Source organism: Myxine glutinosa, chromosome 1 (genome assembly GCF_964187855.1).
Source record: "Myxine glutinosa chromosome 1, kmMyxGlut1.1, whole genome shotgun sequence".
Taxonomy (NCBI): domain Eukaryota; kingdom Metazoa; phylum Chordata; class Myxini; order Myxiniformes; family Myxinidae; genus Myxine; species Myxine glutinosa.
The window spans coordinates 444,145,352-444,165,144 of record NC_136261.1 but is presented as its reverse complement, the minus strand read 5'-3'; the positions used below and the strand labels follow the sequence as shown (position 1 = coordinate 444,165,144).

At 40.5% G+C, this 19,793-nt stretch overlaps 1 protein-coding gene across 2 annotated transcripts; it reads left to right on the top strand.

Annotated features, from left to right (window-relative positions):
• Positions 1 to 34: 34 nt before the first annotated feature.
• On the top strand, positions 35 to 18,504 carry LOC137418025 (uncharacterized). 2 transcript variants are annotated; one of them, XM_078770853.1, is made up of 3 exons: positions 35 to 167; positions 8,770 to 8,844; positions 9,178 to 12,090. In XM_078770853.1, exons 2-3 carry the CDS (start codon positions 8,800 to 8,802, stop codon positions 10,351 to 10,353), a joined length of 1,221 nt encoding a protein of 406 aa, XP_078626979.1. In that variant the 5' UTR covers positions 35 to 167; positions 8,770 to 8,799; the 3' UTR covers positions 10,354 to 12,090. The 2 variants fall into 2 exon arrangements, 1 of the variants encoding a protein (XP_078626979.1); XR_013621992.1 differs by lacking the exon at positions 35 to 167 and adding an exon at positions 17,241 to 18,504 and having other exon boundaries at positions 8,302 to 8,844; positions 9,178 to 11,100.
• Positions 18,505 to 19,793: the final 1,289 nt, after the last annotated feature.

Here is a 19,793-nt window from a genome sequence, read left to right as displayed (position 1 = left end):
GTCATTGAATGGGATGTTTGAGTGAAGAAAGTCCGTCCAGGTAGATGAAACCCTTTGTGTTTACCTGGAATAGAGCACCGGCGTTAATCGTGAAGGTGACGGTGGGTTTGGATTGGATCACAGGTGGAATGTGGAACCCTGCATGGAATTAACAGAACGTTCATCAGGTATCGCGAATCACACCTTTCGAAACATGGCCAGGTGACCTTTTGGGTGTTACTCTCTCTTTTGATCCGATGAAGGGTTCGTACCTGACCTGAAACGTCAGGTTCTCATTGTTTCTCACAGAGGTTTTAATCTTTATCTTTGTGGAAATCTCTTCCATCCAATCAAAACACAGAGATAAAATCACCATTTCATCACCAGTGTATTGACGTCACGAAGTTAATTTAGCGTCATCACGTGAATGCAAATTCCAGAGAAGGCGTCGCATCATGTTCTGTGATTAACAATTCATATTCACCTGGCGGGAGGGAAACCATGATCATACAGGTGCTACCCTCAGGGTGACATTGCACTCCGAGAGGGGCAGGTTGGGGCTCACTCTCGAATTTCTCCAATTGGGGGAAACTCGACCCTACAATTTTTGGTAGTGGGGACTTAGATCTCGCTATACCTGGATATTTAAACAAAGAACAGGTAAACACCTTCATGTTAACATTCACCAATTCACTTCTCTTTTTAATTTTACACGTCGACGCCATTGAATGTTGATATTACAACCTGAATGACGAATCTTCTCAGGTATTACGTTTGTATCGTGAGTGAAAAACCTGCGATACAACATGTACGAAACGTGCTTTGTGACGTCACAATAGGGAACAATGTGCAGTGGAATTGAAAACAAGGGTGTTTCACAGGTAGGATGATCCATCAATGCGCGGCAGGGGGCTCATCACGGTGTTTCACAGGTAGGATGATCCATCGACGTGCGGTATGGGGCTCATCACGGTGTTTCACAGGTAGGATGATCCATCGACGTGCGGTATGGGGCTCATCACGGTGTTTCACAGGTAGGATGATCCATCAATGTGCGGTCGGGGGCTCATCCCGGTGTTTCACAGGTAGGATGATCCATCAATGTGCGCTAGGGGCTCATCCTGGGGTTTCACAGGTAGGATGATCCATCAATGTGCGGTCGGGACTCATCCCGGTGTTTCACAGGTGGGATAATCCACCAATGCGCGGTCGGGACTCATCCCGGTGTTTCACAGGTGGGATAATCCAGCAATGCGCGTACTGTCCCTCGGATGAACGTGAAACGGAAATCCCGTCTCCCGACATTAGTTGGTGAACGTCAAAGATCCCAAAGTATCCTTCGTGATGAGCAGGTGAGCTATCGCCGGCATCCTGAACATATTACAGAACAATTCCACCGTAACCTGCACAGGTCCCTGCACTCAGTCAATGACGCGACCCCGACACCTTGTGCCGCATTCCAAAGAAGAAGAAGAATCCATGATGAAACACCATACCGGGTTCTGTTCTGAAGCCTCGTCAGTTCAAACACCATTGAACTTACCGCTAGTTTCACTCACAGTGAAATGTACCTGTTGTAATTCTGGACCTATATCTGGTGGTGGATGCTTCTTCATCACCATCAGGTATTGTGGGATACCTGCCACGTGTTTACTGTGTCCAGTAGATATCAGGTGTGGCAGCATGTTTATACCTCAAGGTGCTGTTCCCACCTGCCAGCTCTTTCACCTTCCACACACCTTTTTAGAACGGGGACCATGTTGATGTACACGAGACACCTTGGTATCTCTTGGTTCTTGTACAAGTTTCCGGCCGCACAAGGAACGACTTTGCTGTCGATCTCTCCAGGTTAGACCACTCACCTTAGTCTGGAAGTGCTGAATTCCTGCCCATGGAGCTCACCAGGTGTTTTGGTTCATGGTCCTGATGTAACAGCTTTCAATACCTCATCATCGTTACCTGAATGTTGGTGGATGTTGTGGGCGGTGCCACGCGTCGTTGTACCTTCCAGTGTGTGTTCATGGAAGTCCAGGTTATCAATGGCACTTTGAGTGAATTTTCCACCTGTAAGGTTTGTGGGAATCAAGAGCTCACCTTGTTCCTGGTCTCCTCACTAGTCCGTGACATGGAAGCGATACATCTCTGGCTATTTGATACCTGATGATATTGATAAAACGGTTCAATATTTAAACTCTTTCTTTACTCCTGGTTTGTTTTAAGGTGTGAAATGCTCGTGGGGATACCTTCTACAGGTGCACAAATACCTTGATCCATATTCAGCACTTTTTCCCGATTTCTCTCACTCAGTTCCAATTTTAAGTCTGACTCATTCATCTCTGGAGTTGCATCATTCACCATCCAGGTCACGTGATTGTAGATTTAGAGGGACACAGGTACACATTCAGGTGCAGAATTACAGCGATGGATCATCTTCTGGGTTCTTCTTCTACTCCGTTTCTCACAGGTGTCCTTCACATCATTCCGGAATGATTTAGCAGAATGGTGGAAGATAACGTTCTTTTCAGGCTTAGCACCTGTGGTTGTGGATTCGTCACCGCTTTCCTCTGCACGTTTCTTCAGGCAGGTAACCTTTGATAGAAGATAACCTGTTGACATATCTGATGAACAAATGATAGAAGATTTACCTTTTTGTAGGACTATCATGACCTTTGATCCACGGTCTGCGGAGTATTCTTCATTCCTTTTTGAGAATGGAGCACCTGTATAAAGTGGTATTCACTATGCGAGGTACGGACAACCAGCACCTGTATTTGTGGTGAAGTGAACTCAGAAAGATGATTGTGTTCGGATCTTCAGATAAGTTACCATCTTTGTAAGAGATGAACTACTGCAGAGTATCATCATGTACTGGATCACAAGTGTGTTTCATCTGCAGGTTAGACTTTGTCATATTTGTACACACACAGGACTTGTGGTACCTGAACTCATTATCAATCATGCACCACAATTGTTACCATATACTTGGATACGGTGTACCATATCATCATCACTGAGTACCTTTTCTTGCTCCCATATCACATTTTGTCGATTATCCTTCGTACTCACAGGTAGTAGTTGATGTTCACCTGTGTGATCTCGTTCCTTCACACAAACGAAGCACTGATTTCTATGGTCTATGGATTTAGTACTGGATGACCCAAGGTGGATCTACACCTGATGGTCCCAGAGTTCGTTTCTGCATTTTTGTCACATGTGTTGGACACATGTGATGATTTCACTTTTTCACAATTTCCACATGTGACATGACACATGTTTCGGATTCGTCACTTCCGCCCTTGTTCTTATTATATACTGTTAGGATTTTTAGTTTCAGGTAATATTGTTGTTAAGATTTCTGTGTGAAATGGAGATGACTTTTGTAAAAGGTAAAAATTAATGTTTGTGAAGGAAAAAGAAAAAAAACGCGGCAAAGAAACCGGAAGATGAGAGAGGAGGTGATCAGCAGGGAGAGGAGGAGACAGGTGACGTGGAAAATTTTGTGACGTCCCCTAACGAGGCACAGTTCCAGGCGTTAAAAAGATTGGAACTTGGAACTTAGGACTTTGGTCAAATACTGTAACTTGGAGGTCCGAATTAATATGAAGAAGGCAGAGATTCAGACGTTGGTGGTGGAATATTTCGTGGCAATGAGAAAATGGGAAGAGGTAGCATTGGATTGGGTACCAGAGGGAAAAGGAAATATGGAGCTCTGGAAAATGGAGATGCAACTGCAGAGCCAGGAACGATTTAAACAGTTGGAATGGAAAGTAGAAAAGGAACAAGAGGAAAGGAAAGCTGAAAGGGCCTTAAAGGAACGGGACATGGAGTATAAAAGGGACTTAAAGGAACGGGACATGGAGTATCAAAGGGACTTAAAGGAACGGGACATGGAGTATCAAAGGGACTTAAAGGAACGGGACATGGAGTATCAAAGGGACTTAAAGGAACGGGACATGGAGTATCAAAGGGACTTAACGGAACGGGACATGGAGTATCAAAGGGACTTAAAGGAACGGGACATGGAGTATCAAAGGGACTTAAAGGAATGGGACATGGAGTATCAAAGGGACTTAAAGGAACGGGACATGGAGTATCAAAGGGACTTAAAGGAACGGGCCATGGAGTATCAAAGGGACTTAAAGGAACGGGACATGGAGTATCAAAGGGACTTAAAGGAACGGGACATGGAGTATCAAAGGGACTTAAAGGAACGGGACATGGAGTATCAAAGGGACTTCAAGGAACTGGACATGGAGTATCAAAGGGACTTAAAGGAACTGGACATGGAGCATCAAAGGGACTTAAAGGAACGGGACATGGAGTATCAAAGGGACTTAAAGGAACGGGACATGGAGTATCAAAGGGACTTAAAGGAACGGGACATGGAGTATCAAAGGGACTTAAAGGAACGGGACATGGAGTATCAAAGGGACTTCAAGGAACGGGACATGGAGTATCAAAGGGACTTAAAGGAACGGGACATGGAGTATCAAAGGGACTTAAAGGAACGGGACATGGAGTATCAAAGGGACTTAAAGGAACGGGACCTGGAGTATCAAAGGGACTTAAAGGAATGGGACATGGAGTATCAGAAGGAAATTGTACTCAAGGAGGTTGAAATACCTGGAGGACGGAGAGAAATCTTATCCATGCCGGATAGTTCGACAAGTCAGAACTCTTGGGATGTTGGTACACATGTAAAAACTGGTTCCACCCTTTATAGTCCTGGCACTGGCATAGAAACCTGTATACATCTCAGAAGGCATAGACTTTGACAGTTGTTTGGAGAATGGGATACCCCGAGCTTCAATAATCTACTAGGTGGAATTCCTGAATTTGGAGCATAAGCTGGAAAATGGCCATTTTCCAAAATGGCCGCCACGGGGCCAGTGCCAAACAAGAAATGCCTATAAGTTTTGATAGGAACATAGTAGATTGATGATTTTGGTGTATATTATGGGGTTTTCAGGTATGCCGAACACAGTGGTGCTGTTAAAAAATATTTTAGACATTGCCTAGTTACCGAAATCCAAGATGGCCACCACCAGAAGTTTGTCAATCAAGAAAACGTGTATAAATCTTAATACAAATGTAGTAGAGTGATGATTTTGGTGTCTATTTTGGGGGTTTCAGATATGCCTGACATAGTGGTGCCATCAATAAACATTTTAGATGTTGACTAGTCATTAAAATCGAAGATGGCCGCTACATGAAGTCCGTCAATCATGAAAATATGTATACCTTTTGATAGAAACGATGATGGATTACGATTTAAGTGTCTATTGTGTAGGTTTATAGTATTTCATACCTAATAAAATTGGCTATAGGGAAACTAGAGCCTGTCATTTTCTGTTTTAAGAAAGGGCATTTTCTATCTATCTATAATGCCAGCAATCTCTGTGTGTCTGTCTGTGTGTCTGTGTGTCTGTGACCGCTGTTTCTCGACAACCACGGGTCCGATATACTTGAAACTTGCCAGGTATATTGCTGGGGACCCGAGGATGTGCCTTTTCAAGGTTTGTAATTAATCGGACAAGTACCTACCGAGCTATGTCCAAAAAACGCTTCAACCAATCAGAGAGCAGCGAGCTATCACGTGTGCCGAACCGTTAATGCAATGCAAGCGTTAATGCGTTAATGCAAGGCTTTTCTTTTTTTCACTCTTCTCTTTCTACTTTTCCTTGCGATTAAATTGCAAACAGCCAAAATACGTTGGCGCTAATTGAATAATTGGCCATTAACACTAAAATAATCGTAACTGCGATATGCCAACTTCCGGACAGTGCAGCCTTCCATGTTGTTGTTGTTTGCAGCAGCTGTTTGCAGCAAGGCAAGGCTTTTCTTTTTTTCCCTCTTCTCTTTCTACTTTTCCTTGCGATTAAATTGCAAAAAGCCAAAATACGTTGGCGATAATTGAATAAATGGGCATTAATAGATAGATAGATAGATATGCGATATGCGAACTTCCGGACAGTGTGCGCGTTACGAGCTGACCGCCATTACGGTACGTAATTCGATTTCTTATGCGCATTATTTCTCCCAATTCAGTCAGAGCGAAGGGCGGAAGCGAAGAGCGTTGTTATTTTTTGTTTACGGGCGTACGGGCGGGGTAGAGCGTACGGGTAGCGTTTTTTTTTTTTTTTGGCAAGGAACGGGCACCCACGTACGGGCAATGCCCTAGTTTCATCAATTCTCAAACTTAATTTCACTTCAGCCTAGCAATTCAAAATGTATTAACATGTAAGATATAGAACATAAAGTACAAATTTCATTTCAGAATAGTACCAAATTCTGGTATTTTAACCGTTTTTCTGCTTTGAAATGGAAAATGACATTCCCTCGGTAACAGTAACATTGAGATCTTAGCTAGTTTTGGACAAAAAATTTTAATAACAAGAATGAAAGTAAAAAAAACATTGCAGAATAATATTACACAGCACAGATGGAATGATCGCCAGTCATGGTATGAATATGATTTCAAGCACAGAGAGTGGTAAGATATGACAATCCAATTAATTATCATGTCCCATCCCGACACTGTTTAAACAGCCATGATTTAATGTACTGTCTTATCTGCATTACTCAAGATGTCACTGGCTGACTCCTTATTTTGACACACTGATTCTTGTTGCTTGTGACAAAAGATCACACAATTTTGCCCTGCCTTTTTGCTTGGGCACCGCTTTGTGTCGCACTTTCCCATGCATTTACAGATGACAAGCTTCTCGTGGGGTCGTCGTTTGACACATTTTGCAGGCAAGAGAATATCATTATGAAACACCCAGCCATAGTTTGTTGGATCTGGAGATGAGTGGAAGTCATCGAGAAGGCACAGGGCATTACGCACAACAAAAAAAGCTCTCTGTATATGGCCGAGAATGACACTTGATGTAGGGCGTAGGGATTGTAAGGGCTTTGGCGTCGTAGCTCGGATATGGCACTCCACTCGAAGCTGGTCGAAGGTTAGAGATTCTGACTTGGACTTTGCACCAGCCCACACATGAACGACGTACTCCTCAGCTTTCGTCACATCCTCTTCAGTTAACTGATTTGACTGAGCAAAATCGGCCAGAAACTTCTGTGGCTCACATGACAGAGATGCGTGTTTTGTGCCAATCTTGCTTAGCGTATCATCGCCAGTGAGGACATGAACCTTCACTATGACTCTGCACAGTCCCACTCCCAACTTATCTGCGAGAACATGAAGTGGTAGATGACGCCTGTGCTTACCAGAGCCAAACTCTTCCCACAACTCTTGAAGACCCCTCTCTCTCGCAATTGAGGGATAAAGCAAAGTAAACGCACTATTGTGTCTGTGTCATTGGAGATCACAAGCAGCCGACTACTCCCACGAGTCACGACCCACCTCCCATGCACAGTGAAGAAATAGGCGATCATCAGCTTCCTCCAAATGACATGTCAACGCTTCAATAGATTCTGAGGTTTCGCAAGATGGTGGTGCTGAGGTCCTCCCTGCATGCAGCAACTGTGCTGGCACAACTTCCTCATCGTGATGCAGCCACTGAGTATAGCGGTCAGCTTGATGAGCTCAGGCATTGATGCCAGCCGGCGGGATAGCTGCTGCAGCTTGGTTTGAATTATATTGCCCTAATAATGTGTGAGAAATCTCTTAACATCTCGATTATAAACCTCCACACTGTCATTAAGGTTCATCATCATCTCTCTTATTTCTGTCATTGTAAATCCATACCCAGCCTGAATGAGTGGATCTCGACGTGATATGATCTTAATGAATACATCAGTCTTAACACGGAATAGCCCGGGGGGGGGGGGCTAAAATAGCCCCCCCTCGAAATTTTTCGCATTGATTTTTTAACGCAAAAAGATCTCGCGCTGAAATTTCATGACTTTTTTCTTTCACATCTCGCGCACATTTTAAGACCCTATTTGCGAAAATCGGGGGTACGGTTGCGGAGATATAGCACATATTCGTGACCAACGTCACAAGAAAATGGCGGTTTCCAATGATTTTGTGTGTACAATGTGTGGGTTTTACAAGAAGTGTTGTCAGAAGAATGTTTTTTTCCCTTTTCAGAAGGGAAATGACATTCTTTGTCAGAAGAATGTTTCCCAAAAGGGATAACATCCCTTTTGGCTATCATCAACTATTCTAGATAACAAAACAATGAAAAACAAAAGATTTAAAAACAAAGAAATACATAAGAAATTAAAAACAAAGAAATACAAAAGAATTGGGAAACAAAGAGAGAAACAAGAAAATTATCAATCTAAAAAAATGTCAGTGGACAAATAATTTTACATTTTTCATATTGTTGATAGTGGATTATAATGAATTATTCTGGATATACAAAAATTAAATACATAGTGATAGAATAAAACAAAGAAGTGCACAAGAAAATTAGTAACATAATAATATAGCAAAAACGACTATTTTCGAATTGCATGTACATTGTGATCCATGGGACTGCATTTTCACACCTTGTGTCTCTGCTTACTCAAGTCTTTTATAAACAGGTTTATTTACTGATACTAATCCCTGCCTAATCTGTTCCTAATCCCTTCCTAACCTGTTCTGAGAAAGACAAAAGAGTAAATTGACACTGTTGATAAGCATCACTTCTTGTTCCTACTAATCTGCTTCTACTCTCCTTTCAGCATCCCCATTCAATATTTATACACTGTATCAAGTGAACAAGTGAACTTGGATGTTGTCTATTTAGTCCATACAATGATTCAACTGTTCTAGTCATTACTTGTTCAGCTAGTGCTGAAGAGACATCACATCTTTCTCAATTTTGGATTCTTTAGAATTTATCATTTGGATGATTATCACCAATCATGGCTTCAACATCAAGTGGTGTACCCAGGAAAAGAACAACAAAGGTGAGTTACAGATTTTCACTTACAGTATTTCTTTGAGCCACTTGTATAATATTGATTCTTCATTCAGATATTTTTTGATGTGTTATTTGATGACAATAATGCATTTCTTATGGCATGTAAATTGAGTAATTGATATTTTATATTCTATTTCATTTCATTTATTTATTTTTATATCCAAAGTAAAAAAAAAAGGAAAATAAGAAAGTGAGCATAATTTAGAATGTAAATATACTATTCATAAAAATCATAACATTTGAAAATAGTGAAACATTGTCAACATATAAAACCAAACATTATTCTAATTAGTATTGTTTATATCCTTTGTCATTTCAGCGTAAACATGTTGAGCCTGAACCTCCACCTCCGCCTCAGCCAGAACCTGTGCCTGAACTTGAGCATGACCTTGACCTGGAGATGCAACTATTTCAGCAATTTCGACAGTTCGAAAGTGACGACGATGACTACGACGAGCTGGTTGGTCGCCTTTCTCCAGAGGAGTCAGATGATGAATACTTAGAACATGCAGATGAACCCCCTGCCGAAGATCCTGAAGTGGAGGAGGTGAATCCCTTTCAACCAAAGAGAGCTCTCAAAGCAGTGAACAGCGTCGACACCTCGTTAGATCCTGAGAACTATGATCCATGGACTTTACCTCATCCTCCAGAAGAATACACAGTTGTAGTCGAGAAACCGAAACGAAATGACCCAGGGAAAAGCATACATTGGGAAACAGCCCAGCCACAAGCAAGAGGACGACAGAATATTGCCAATGTCTTGGCAGGAATTCCTGGTGTCAATCGGAATGCAAGACATGCAGATACTCCTGTGAAAGCCTGGGGGTGCTTCTTCTCTGACGACATGCTTGCTGTTGTTTTGACCAACACAAACAAAAAGATCAACAAGTACCTTTCCAATTTGACCCCAGAAGTACGCAACTCGGACAAGAATTCGTACCTTCGTGAAGCATCGGCAACGGAAATAGAGGGCATGCTCTACTACAGAGGAATGCTCGGTCAGAATCTGCTAGACGTCAAATGGCTCTTTGGCGATCGAGTTGGTCATCCGGTTTTCGGCGCTACAATGAGCAAGAACCGATTCAAGTTTCTGCTTACCAAATTGTCATTCGATGATAAGGACACAAGACCAGAGCGATGGAGAAACGATCGTTTCGCAGCGTTTTGCGAGCTCCACGACTTGCTGAACAGGAATTGTGCAGAGGCCCTGATACCCAGTGATTTCATCACGATTGATGAAACCTTGTATCCAATGCGATCCGGAATTTCGTTCAGGCAATACAACAGGAGCAAGCCGGCAAAGTATGGCCAACTGTTTCGCTCGCTGAACGATGCAAGACATCCTTACACGTTCTTCAGTCGACCATATGCAGGGAAGCCAACCGGTGACCACCCTACCCACCACTATGTGACAGGAACTGAAGAGGTAGTCAAGAACCTCATAAAATCAAATGGAGGAGCACCGACAGTTGCGAGGCCGCAATCTCACCATTGATCGGCTGTACACGTCACTCCCACTCTCAGAATGGTATTCGAAAAAGGAATAACAGTCACAGGCACAATACAAACAAACAGAAAGGGGTTACCCCAAGAAATGAAGACGACTGATGGATGAGAGGAGCATTCCTACAAAGTTGCTTGGTTCAGGGAAAACAAGAACGTGAGCCTCCACTCATACGTGGTAAACACCAAGTCATCAGGGACAAAGAATGTACTGTTGGTCACATCCATGAAACCCATCCTCGGAGTCACAAAAGACGATGGGAAACAGAAGCCGGCTGCATACAAACTGTACGACTACACAAAGGGGGGGACGGACGTCATTGATCAACAGGCAATGAGTTTCACCTGCAAGCCGAAATCCAACCGGTGGACAATTGTGGCCTTGGCATACCTCCTCGATACCTGCCGAGTCAACGCACTGACGATCTATGCTCTCAACAAAGGAGAGAAACCATGAGCGCTCGATTCGTTCGACTTTGGACTGACGTTAGCCGAGCAACTGACTACCCCTTTCATACAGGCGCGTCCTCTTCGGGGATTATCGACACCCATTGCCCAAAAGATGAAGAGAGCACTAGGAACAGAGGCAGCCGGCGTGCAACATCGAGAGCCAGGGGGAGATCTGTTGGACCATCATGGCGATTCTCGTCGTCGTTGCAGGGCCTGCTTAGATCAGTCACATGGAGAAGGACATAAACTGAGGAAAAGGGCCATGCCAAAGAATCCAAGCCAGTGCCAGGTTTGTGGTGAGGCATGTTGCAAAGAACATACTGTTCACTTCTGTCTGGCATGCTATGCAAAACAAAACTAACTGAAAGAAAAAGGAAGAAAATTGGACTTCATGCTGAAAAAGGGACTTTCAGGATTATCAATTGTCAGGTGTCTCTTACATTTTGTAAACAATAACAATCTCGATTTGATTATGATATTGATCTAATTTGCACATCTCTTCATACATAAATTACAGTACGCCAAGTTCAAATGATTACATGTATGCCAGTCAAGATTGCATACATGTGCACTTATTAGTTATTAGCAGATAAAGAAATGTTTGCCGTATTTTCCATCTACAATTTTAGGGTACAGTACAGTCCATGATTTGCATAAATTAGATCGAGTTAGACTTTGAAGATACAAGGGTACAGTTGTTTGTTCCTGTCATTGTACACTGCTCCTTTCCTATGCCATCTCCAGGCATTGCATATCGTCATTGCTGGGCACCGAAGGGGGCTCGGCAGTGACGCACGCTGAAAGAGAGTACTCAGTTTTCACTCTGGTTGTTTGTTGTACACCGCTCCTTTCCTATGCCATCTCCAGGCATTGAAAATCGTCATTGCCGGTCACCGAAGGGGGCTAGGCAGTGACGCATGCTGAAAGAGAGTACTCAGTTTTCACTCTGGTTTCTTTCTTGTTTGTTTGTTGTACACCGCTCCTTTCCTATACCATCTCCAGGCATTGCAAATCGTCATTGCCGGGCACCAAAGGGGGCTCGGCAGTGACGCACGCTGAAAGAGAGTACTCAGTTTTCACTCTGGTTTCTTTCTTACTTTCTTGGTTGTCCGGGCGATATCTCAGCCATCCTTTGAGCGAGGAAGCTGAAATTTCGGCACAGTAGTGAGCAAGTCCTTTGTCAAATACGGTATTTTTTGTTTTTTGAATAATCAATTAATTGAGGAGTTATTTAATTATTAGCGTTTAATTAAGTACTTATTTAATTAATTAAATTTCATTTCTCTTCTGACCATTATTAACTCAAGCACCTTTTGAGTTAGGAAGCTGATATTTGGACATGCCAATGACCGGGTGATTTGGCTGCAAAGGATATTTTTGATTTATTAATTAATCAATTAATCGATTAATTATTTAATTATTCGATTAATGACAAAAAATTTTTTTTTTTTTAAGTTACAGATTCTGATGAAATAGTGGTAGTTTATGTGTTCTCTGACCAAATTGATTAATAATTTAATTTTTTTATGATTATTATTTATTTATTTTCATTATTAATCATTTATTTATTTTCTTTCTCATTTGGCCAATATCTCAGGCACCTTTTGAGCTGGGAAGCTAATATTTGGACATGAGTGACCAAGTGATGTGGCTATCAAGGATATTTTTGATTTATTGATTAATCATTTCATCTATTAAGTATTTATTGATTAATCGATTAATTATTTATTGAGTAATCAATTATTTAATTTTTTATAAATGACTTATTTAATTAAATTTCTAAAAGATACATCTTCGGATGAAGCACTACTGGTTTAGTTATGTGATTAGCCAATTGATTATGAAAATATTTTGTGATAATCTTTTATTGATTTTAATTATACAATTAATCAATCAATTAGTGTACACCTCTCCCTCCCAATGCAGCCTCAATGAGCTGCACTGCGGTATTGCCGGGTGCCGGAGGCGCCCCGGCAATGCCGCGCTGCAGCATATTTAATTATTTGGCATGGGGCGGTGTACTTTGAATGTTTCTGTACTTGTTTGTTTGTTTTCTTGTTTTCTTGTTTGTCCGGACGATATCTCAGCCATCCTTTGAGCTAGGAAGCTGAAATTTCGGCACAATAGTGAGCAAGTCCTTTTTCAAAAACAGTATTTTTTTTTTTTGATTAATCAATAAATTGAGGAGTTATTTAATTATTAGCGATTAATTAAGTACTTATTTAATTAATCAAATTTCCTTTCTCTTCTGACCATTAACTCAGGCACCTTTTGAGTTAGGAAGCTGATATTTGGCCATGCCAATGACCAGGTGATTTGCCTGCAAAGGATATTTTAGATTTATTAATTAATCAATTAATCGATTAATTATTTAATTATTCGATTTATGACAAAAAAAATTAGTTTTTAAAGTTACAGATTCTGATGAAATAGTGGTAGTTTATGTGTTCTCTGACCAAATTGATTAATAATTTCATTTTTTTATGATTTTTATTTATTTATTTTCATTATTAATCATTTATTTATTTTCTTTCTCATTTGGCCAATATCTCAGGCACCTTTTGAGCTGGGAAGCTAATATTTGGACATGAGTGACCAAGTGATGTGGCTATCAAGGATATTTTTGATTTATTGATTAATCATTTCATCTATTAATTATTTATTGATTAATCGATTAATTATTTATTGAGTAATCAATTAATTATTTAATTTTTTCTAAATGACTTATTTAATTAAATTTCTAAAAGATACATCTTCGGATGAAGCACTAGTGCTTTAGGTATGCTATTAGCCAATTGATTATGAAAATATTTTGTGATAATCTTTTATTGATTTTAATTATACAATTAATCAATCAATTAGTGTACACCTCTCCCTCCCAATGCAGCCTCAATGAGCTGCACTGCGGTATTGCCGGGCGCCGGAGGCGACCCGGCAATGCCGCGCTGCAGCATATTTAATTATTTGGCATGGGGCGGTGTACTTTGAATGTATGTGTACTTGTTCAATATTGTTTTCAGTCATTTAGTAGTCAGATCATATCAATGCAAAAGTTGAATTTTCCTGATAATTTTACTAATTAGTATTCATTACACTGTCTGTTTGATATATGATGTGACCCAAGAACAGTTATGCATATGATTTGCATAAATTGAATATGTGATTACATGTAGTAGACTGTGAACATCCAAATATAAACTTTTTGTAACTGTCATTCAATACTGTTTTCAATCATGTAACAGTCAGATCTCGTTATCAATGCAAAAGTGGATTTTGTATACTTTGTGCTAATTAATATTCACTAGGGCATGCCCGTACGTACGTGCTTGCCCGTACGTGCGTGCAAAAAAACAACTTTGAAACCACGTGGCAGTAACGACCACAGAACCCCCCCCCCCCTCTATTTACATGAAATGGTTTGGTCCATTCGTAAAGCCAAAGCGAACGGCTTGCGAGTACGGTGACCATACCTTGGGAACCACTTGTCCGATTAATTTCAAACCTTGAATAGGCACATCCTCGGGTCCCCAGCAATATACCTGGCAAGTTTCAAGTATATCGAACCGGTAGTTGTCGAGAAACAGCGGTCACAGACACACACACAGACACACACACACACAGACACACACACATACACACAGAGATTACTGGAATTATAGATAGATGACACTGTCTGTATGATATATTATGTGACCTGAGAACAGTTATGCATATGATTTGCATAAATGTTATGTTATCATCAGTAGACTTTCAACACCCAAATATAACTGCCATTCTTTATTGCTTTTGAGCATGCTGATTCATAAGTCACATCTAATAAATTACTGTGAAACATTCAACTTTCTTGTTGCTAATGAATATTCATTTGTCTCTAATTTGCATAATAATTTCCCACATTTCAATCATAAATTGTCAAAACATACACTAAACATCACCTTTCTTCAATTTACAACTAGAAAAAAGATTTCTGCCCTGACGTAATCAAAATGTGAAAATTCAGAATTTCAAGAAAAATTAGCATATTTGCATAATTAATTACAATTATAAATATGAAATTTCAATACATGTCATTAATTTGACTAAGCTATCTTTTAGATTATATGACAAGCTACAAACATGCCAAATTTGATTGCATTTTCTCCATAAATGGGGGGAAAACTGAAAAAAATGAGAATTCCTTGAAAAAATTTGCATATTTGCATCATTAATTAGACAAATTAAGAATAACAATAGATATCATAAATTTGACTATGCATTCTTGTAAAATACATGATGGGACACAGACACGCCAAGTTTGGTCACATTCGGTCGATAAATGGCCGAGATCTGAGGGGGGGCAAATTAGCCCCCCCCCCCCCCCCGGGCTATGCAGTTTCAAAATAGCCCGGGCTATTTAGGGTTAAGGCTAGTTTTGGGTTCACATGTACGTTCTATCTGCTTTGCCTTTGACACATATTGTTTGAAACAAGGCACATGACAATATAAATCTGCGGCATCTACAGTCACGTGAAAAAGTAAGTACACCCCATGTAAAGTTTTGACTTTTTCAACATATTTCAACATACAGCTATTTGATCTTCATTTCAACACTATTGATAGATAAATGTGATATAATATAACAAATATCATGAAACATTTACATTTTGTAGTCCATTGTATAATTTAAATAAACATAAATGCAAATTTTGCATGTGGAAAAAGTAAGTACACCCTTGGCTCTAATTGGTGGTATTGCCCACTTTGGCAGAAACAACCTCAAGTAGGCATTTCTTTTAACTGTCTACCAGTCTCTGACATCGACTGGGAGAAATGTTTGCCCACTCCTCCATGCAGAATTATTTCAGCTGTGCGATGTATGAGGGGATTCTTGCATACACAGCTCGTTTCAAATCCCCCCACATCATCTCGATGGGATTTAGATCCGGGCTTTGACTGAGGCATTCCAGAACCCTCCATTTCTTTCTTTTCAGCCATTCCTTGGTGGACCTACTGGTATGTTTAGGGTCATTGTCATGTTGCAAGGTCCACCTTCGGTTGAGCCTCAAGTTTCCGACAGATGGCCTCACATTATCCTCAAGCACCCTCTGATACAATGAAGAATTCATAGTGGATTATATGATGGTGAGCTGCCCAGGCCCTGATGCAGCAAAGCTGCCCCAAACCATAATATTTCCACCACCATTCTTTACAGTGGGTATCAGGTTCTTGTGGTCAAATGCTGTCTTTGGTTTTTGCCAAACATGTCTTCTGATACGGTGGCCAAATAGCTCTACCTTTGACTCATCTGTCCAGAGCACATTGTTCCAGAAGTGTTGGTCTTTGCCGAGGTGTTCATTGGCAAACTTTAGTCTTGCCTGATGTTCTATCTGGACAGCAAAGGTTTCCTCCTGGCACACCTCCCATGTAGATTAAATTTGTGCAGCCTCTTTCTAATGGTAGACTCATACACTTTGACATCAACAGTGGCAAGAGCTATCTGTAGGTCCCGTCATGACATTCTGGGGTTCTTAGAGACTTCTTTCAGCATCTTGCGGTCTGCTCTCAGGCTGAAATGGCTGGGGCGGCCTGGCCTGAACAAGTTGGCAGTTGTTTGGAATCTTCTCCACTTGTAGATGATCTACCGGACAGTCGAATGATTGATTTCAAATTGTTTGGAGATCTTTTTAAATCCCTTCCCAGACTCGTAGGCATCTATAACCTTCTATCTGAAGGCCTCAGAGAGCTCTTTTGATCTAGGCATGGTGACGCCGCACACTTCAACAACAAAGAGCAAACCAAACTAAATGTCTGAGGTTTACATAATAGTATAGGCATATTTGGAATTTCGTGTATTTTTTTTGTTAAAAGCAAAAACTCAATTGATTTTGTAAGAAGGTATCATAAGCTTCAAAAAAAATTAGGGTGGCATTTTCTGAACATTCTAAGACTATGAAATCCAAGATGGCGTCCAAAATGGCCGCCGAACACTAATAATGCGATATCTTCACGAGTACATGTGATACAATTACAAATAAAGTGTCTAAATATATGTTTTCTGAGACCAGGAATCGAATGGAATCATCAAATTTATGTTATATGTATGATCTACATGCCAAATTCCAAAATGGCCACTGCGCACCCGCAATGTAAACTATACCTTCTCCCTTCGCATGTAATTACAAACAAAGTATCTATTTAAAGACATGTATTTTTCACAAAGAATACATAATTAACAAGCCAACAAACAGATCTAAATAAAATGAAATACTTGAATTACTGTTCAATCTCTTAAATCGATTAAACAGGAAGATGCAAAAAGTCATACTGATTAAATGCCTGGCTTTCATTTAGTATTTTTAACAATGGATATCAAGTGAATTATAATTTTGTGAATGTCATAGAAAGTAACACCTCAATCTTCACAGTCTTCATTTATCCCTGGTTGGACAGTTTTGTTGTTGCAGCTGAAACCCCAGCATCCACAAACTTCCGTACATGGGATATTGTTCTTGCGACAGCTGCACCTTCCTTCGCATCCACGTTTGCACCCGCACTTTATGAGGTGCAATACTGCTTCAGGAGCTGGTGGATTCAAACAGCGAACTGGAGAGAAGTTCTCAGTGCGGATGGCTCTCAGTGCGGTGTTTGAAAGTGACATCTTCATGTTTTGTTTCATAGGTGACCTGCCGATCAGACTTGTATGCACATACGAAATGTTGTGCCAGCACAGATGCACTTTGGTTCATAGATTCGGCCCTGCTGATTGTTTTAACATGATGTAAACCTTGGATAGCAAGCTTGCAGAGGAGTTGAAGCAAAGCAGGTGGTTCATAATTATCAAATGTTCCTTCGAATTTCCACGGGGTTGCGCTTGCAATGTCTCTTCTCAGTATTTTAGATGCTTTCAGAAGGACTTTCACATCTTCTCTTTGGGCTTTTGTATCAGAGGCCAACGCACCAGCTAACAGGGTTTCCTTGGATTTTGTAGAAAGTACTTGCTCAGGTTTGGTTTTGTCTGGAGTCCTGGTGAAGTGCACATCAGCGATGTTGTCCAAAATCAGTTGCTTTAAGTATGGTTTGTATCGCGGATTGTCGGCTAAAGGGAACCCATTGGCTTCTAGCAAACCAACATATGATTGTTCAATGTCGTTCATATTCAAAGCTGAACTGTTAGATGGGTCATTGATTTCAGTTTCCACCATGTCGAGCATCTCCAGGTCAGACACTAACTGTGCAAAATGAACATGCTGTTTTGGAGGTCTGTTAGCTTTTTCTATGTCTCGTTTTGCATGGCCTAAGCACAGAAGGTGATACTTCATGTCCTCAGCAACTGCTGTAAGAAGATCAGATGAGCCTACAACATTGCTCAGTCTAACTTTCAAAAGTTTTCTGTCTGTTTGTTGACCAATGGCTTTGAGCTGAGCTCCCATGTTTTCAGTTGAGACGTCGTGCAATTTGTCTGCTTTGTCTTCCTGACAAATGACACACATCTCCTTGTCGAAAGCCTGACTTCTGGTAGATCGCTGTGATGTGGAAGCACTTGTAGATGCAGCATCAGATTTTTTCGGTCGTCCTTTTGTCTTCTGTTTTATATAACTGACGCTGCCTGTCGCTTGTCCTTTCTCATATCGGGTCTTGGCTCGTTCAATGCATGTTTTATGTGTGAGATCCTTATAACATGTCTTGTGGTATGAAAAACCATTCTGTAACAGTTCATGGGCTGACAAACCTTTTATGCGATTCTTTAATGTAGAGAATTCTGTTTCCCCATATGAACATCGAACATCAGTTGTTGTAATTACTTTCTCTACTGAAGGCAAAGAAGGACGAAGCACATAGTTTGTATAATCTGTTTGCTTGCTTCTCAACTGGCAAATAAAGCATAGTTCAAAATCCACCGTTTTTGACTTCTTGTTCGATGAAGACTCTGCCATTTTGGTTAATCTAAGGTCTCTAAGCTATGTTATCCTGGGTGATGGTTGCTGTGGGTACTTGCAGCCTGCAAAAGAAGAAAAGAATATGTTAGTACACCATAAAATGGACAAGTGGAACCTTAACACTATAAAGCGAACAAACTGCTGCCGGTGACTGGATTCGAACGTCAATTTTCCGGCCGCCATGTTGAAATCAAAAAGGCAGCCTCTGTCTGAAATTGTGCAAAATAAAAAGATTAGTAGTCAGGTGGAAGTTATTGTTATTATAGTCACCTCTATATACAAGTTCCAAGCAGTTCATGCTGAAAACAAAAATATTTAAACCACATTAAGTTAATTTTAGCATCAAATTTAGGGCGTTTTGCTACGGTGGTGGACATCTTGGATTTCAGGCCGTTAGAATGTTCAGAAAAAATGCCACCCTAAATTTTTTTAAACCTTACGATACCTTCTTCCAAAATCAAGTGAGTTTTTGCTTTTAACAAAAAAAATACACGAATTTTTTTTCCATGACAAATATGCCTACAGTATAAGACAGGTTCCTCCAAGATCTTCTCTGACGATGTTCTAATTATTTGCACCTGAGCTGGTGCACCTGATTCTCATTTTAGATATTTGAAGTAGTGATAAATGTAGGGGTGTACTTACCTTTTCCACATGCGAAATTTGCATTTATGTTTGTTTAAATTATACAATGGACTACAAAATGTAAATGTTTCATGATATTTGTTATATTATATCACCTTTATCTATCAATATTGTTGAAATGAAGATCAAATAGCTGAATGTTGAAATATGTTGAAAAAGTCAAAACTTTACATGGGGTGTACTTACTTTTTCATGTGACTGTACATCTTACAGGACTGCCTAAGTCTGCACATCTGACATAAACATCATCTTTATGATAGTGTATTGCATCCAAAAACTTCTGTGAACTTTTGACCTTACAGAGTCTGACCTTTTCCTGCACCTGTTTCCCCTTTTGTTTGGCCAAGACCCTATCACATGCACATATGACACATTGACACAGTCTATATAATTTCAGTCAACAGCAGTGCTTGGTCCAGGA

Bases quoted from the DNA above. Each gene is read 5' to 3' on its own strand.
- LOC137418025 (XM_078770853.1), top strand. From the start codon at position 8,800: ATGGCTTCAACATCAAGTGGTGTACCCAGGAAAAGAACAACAAAG. The intron at 8,845-9,177 runs GTGAGTTACAGA...TTGTCATTTCAG, and splicing joins CCAGGAAAAGAACAACAAAG to CGTAAACATGTTGAGCCTGA.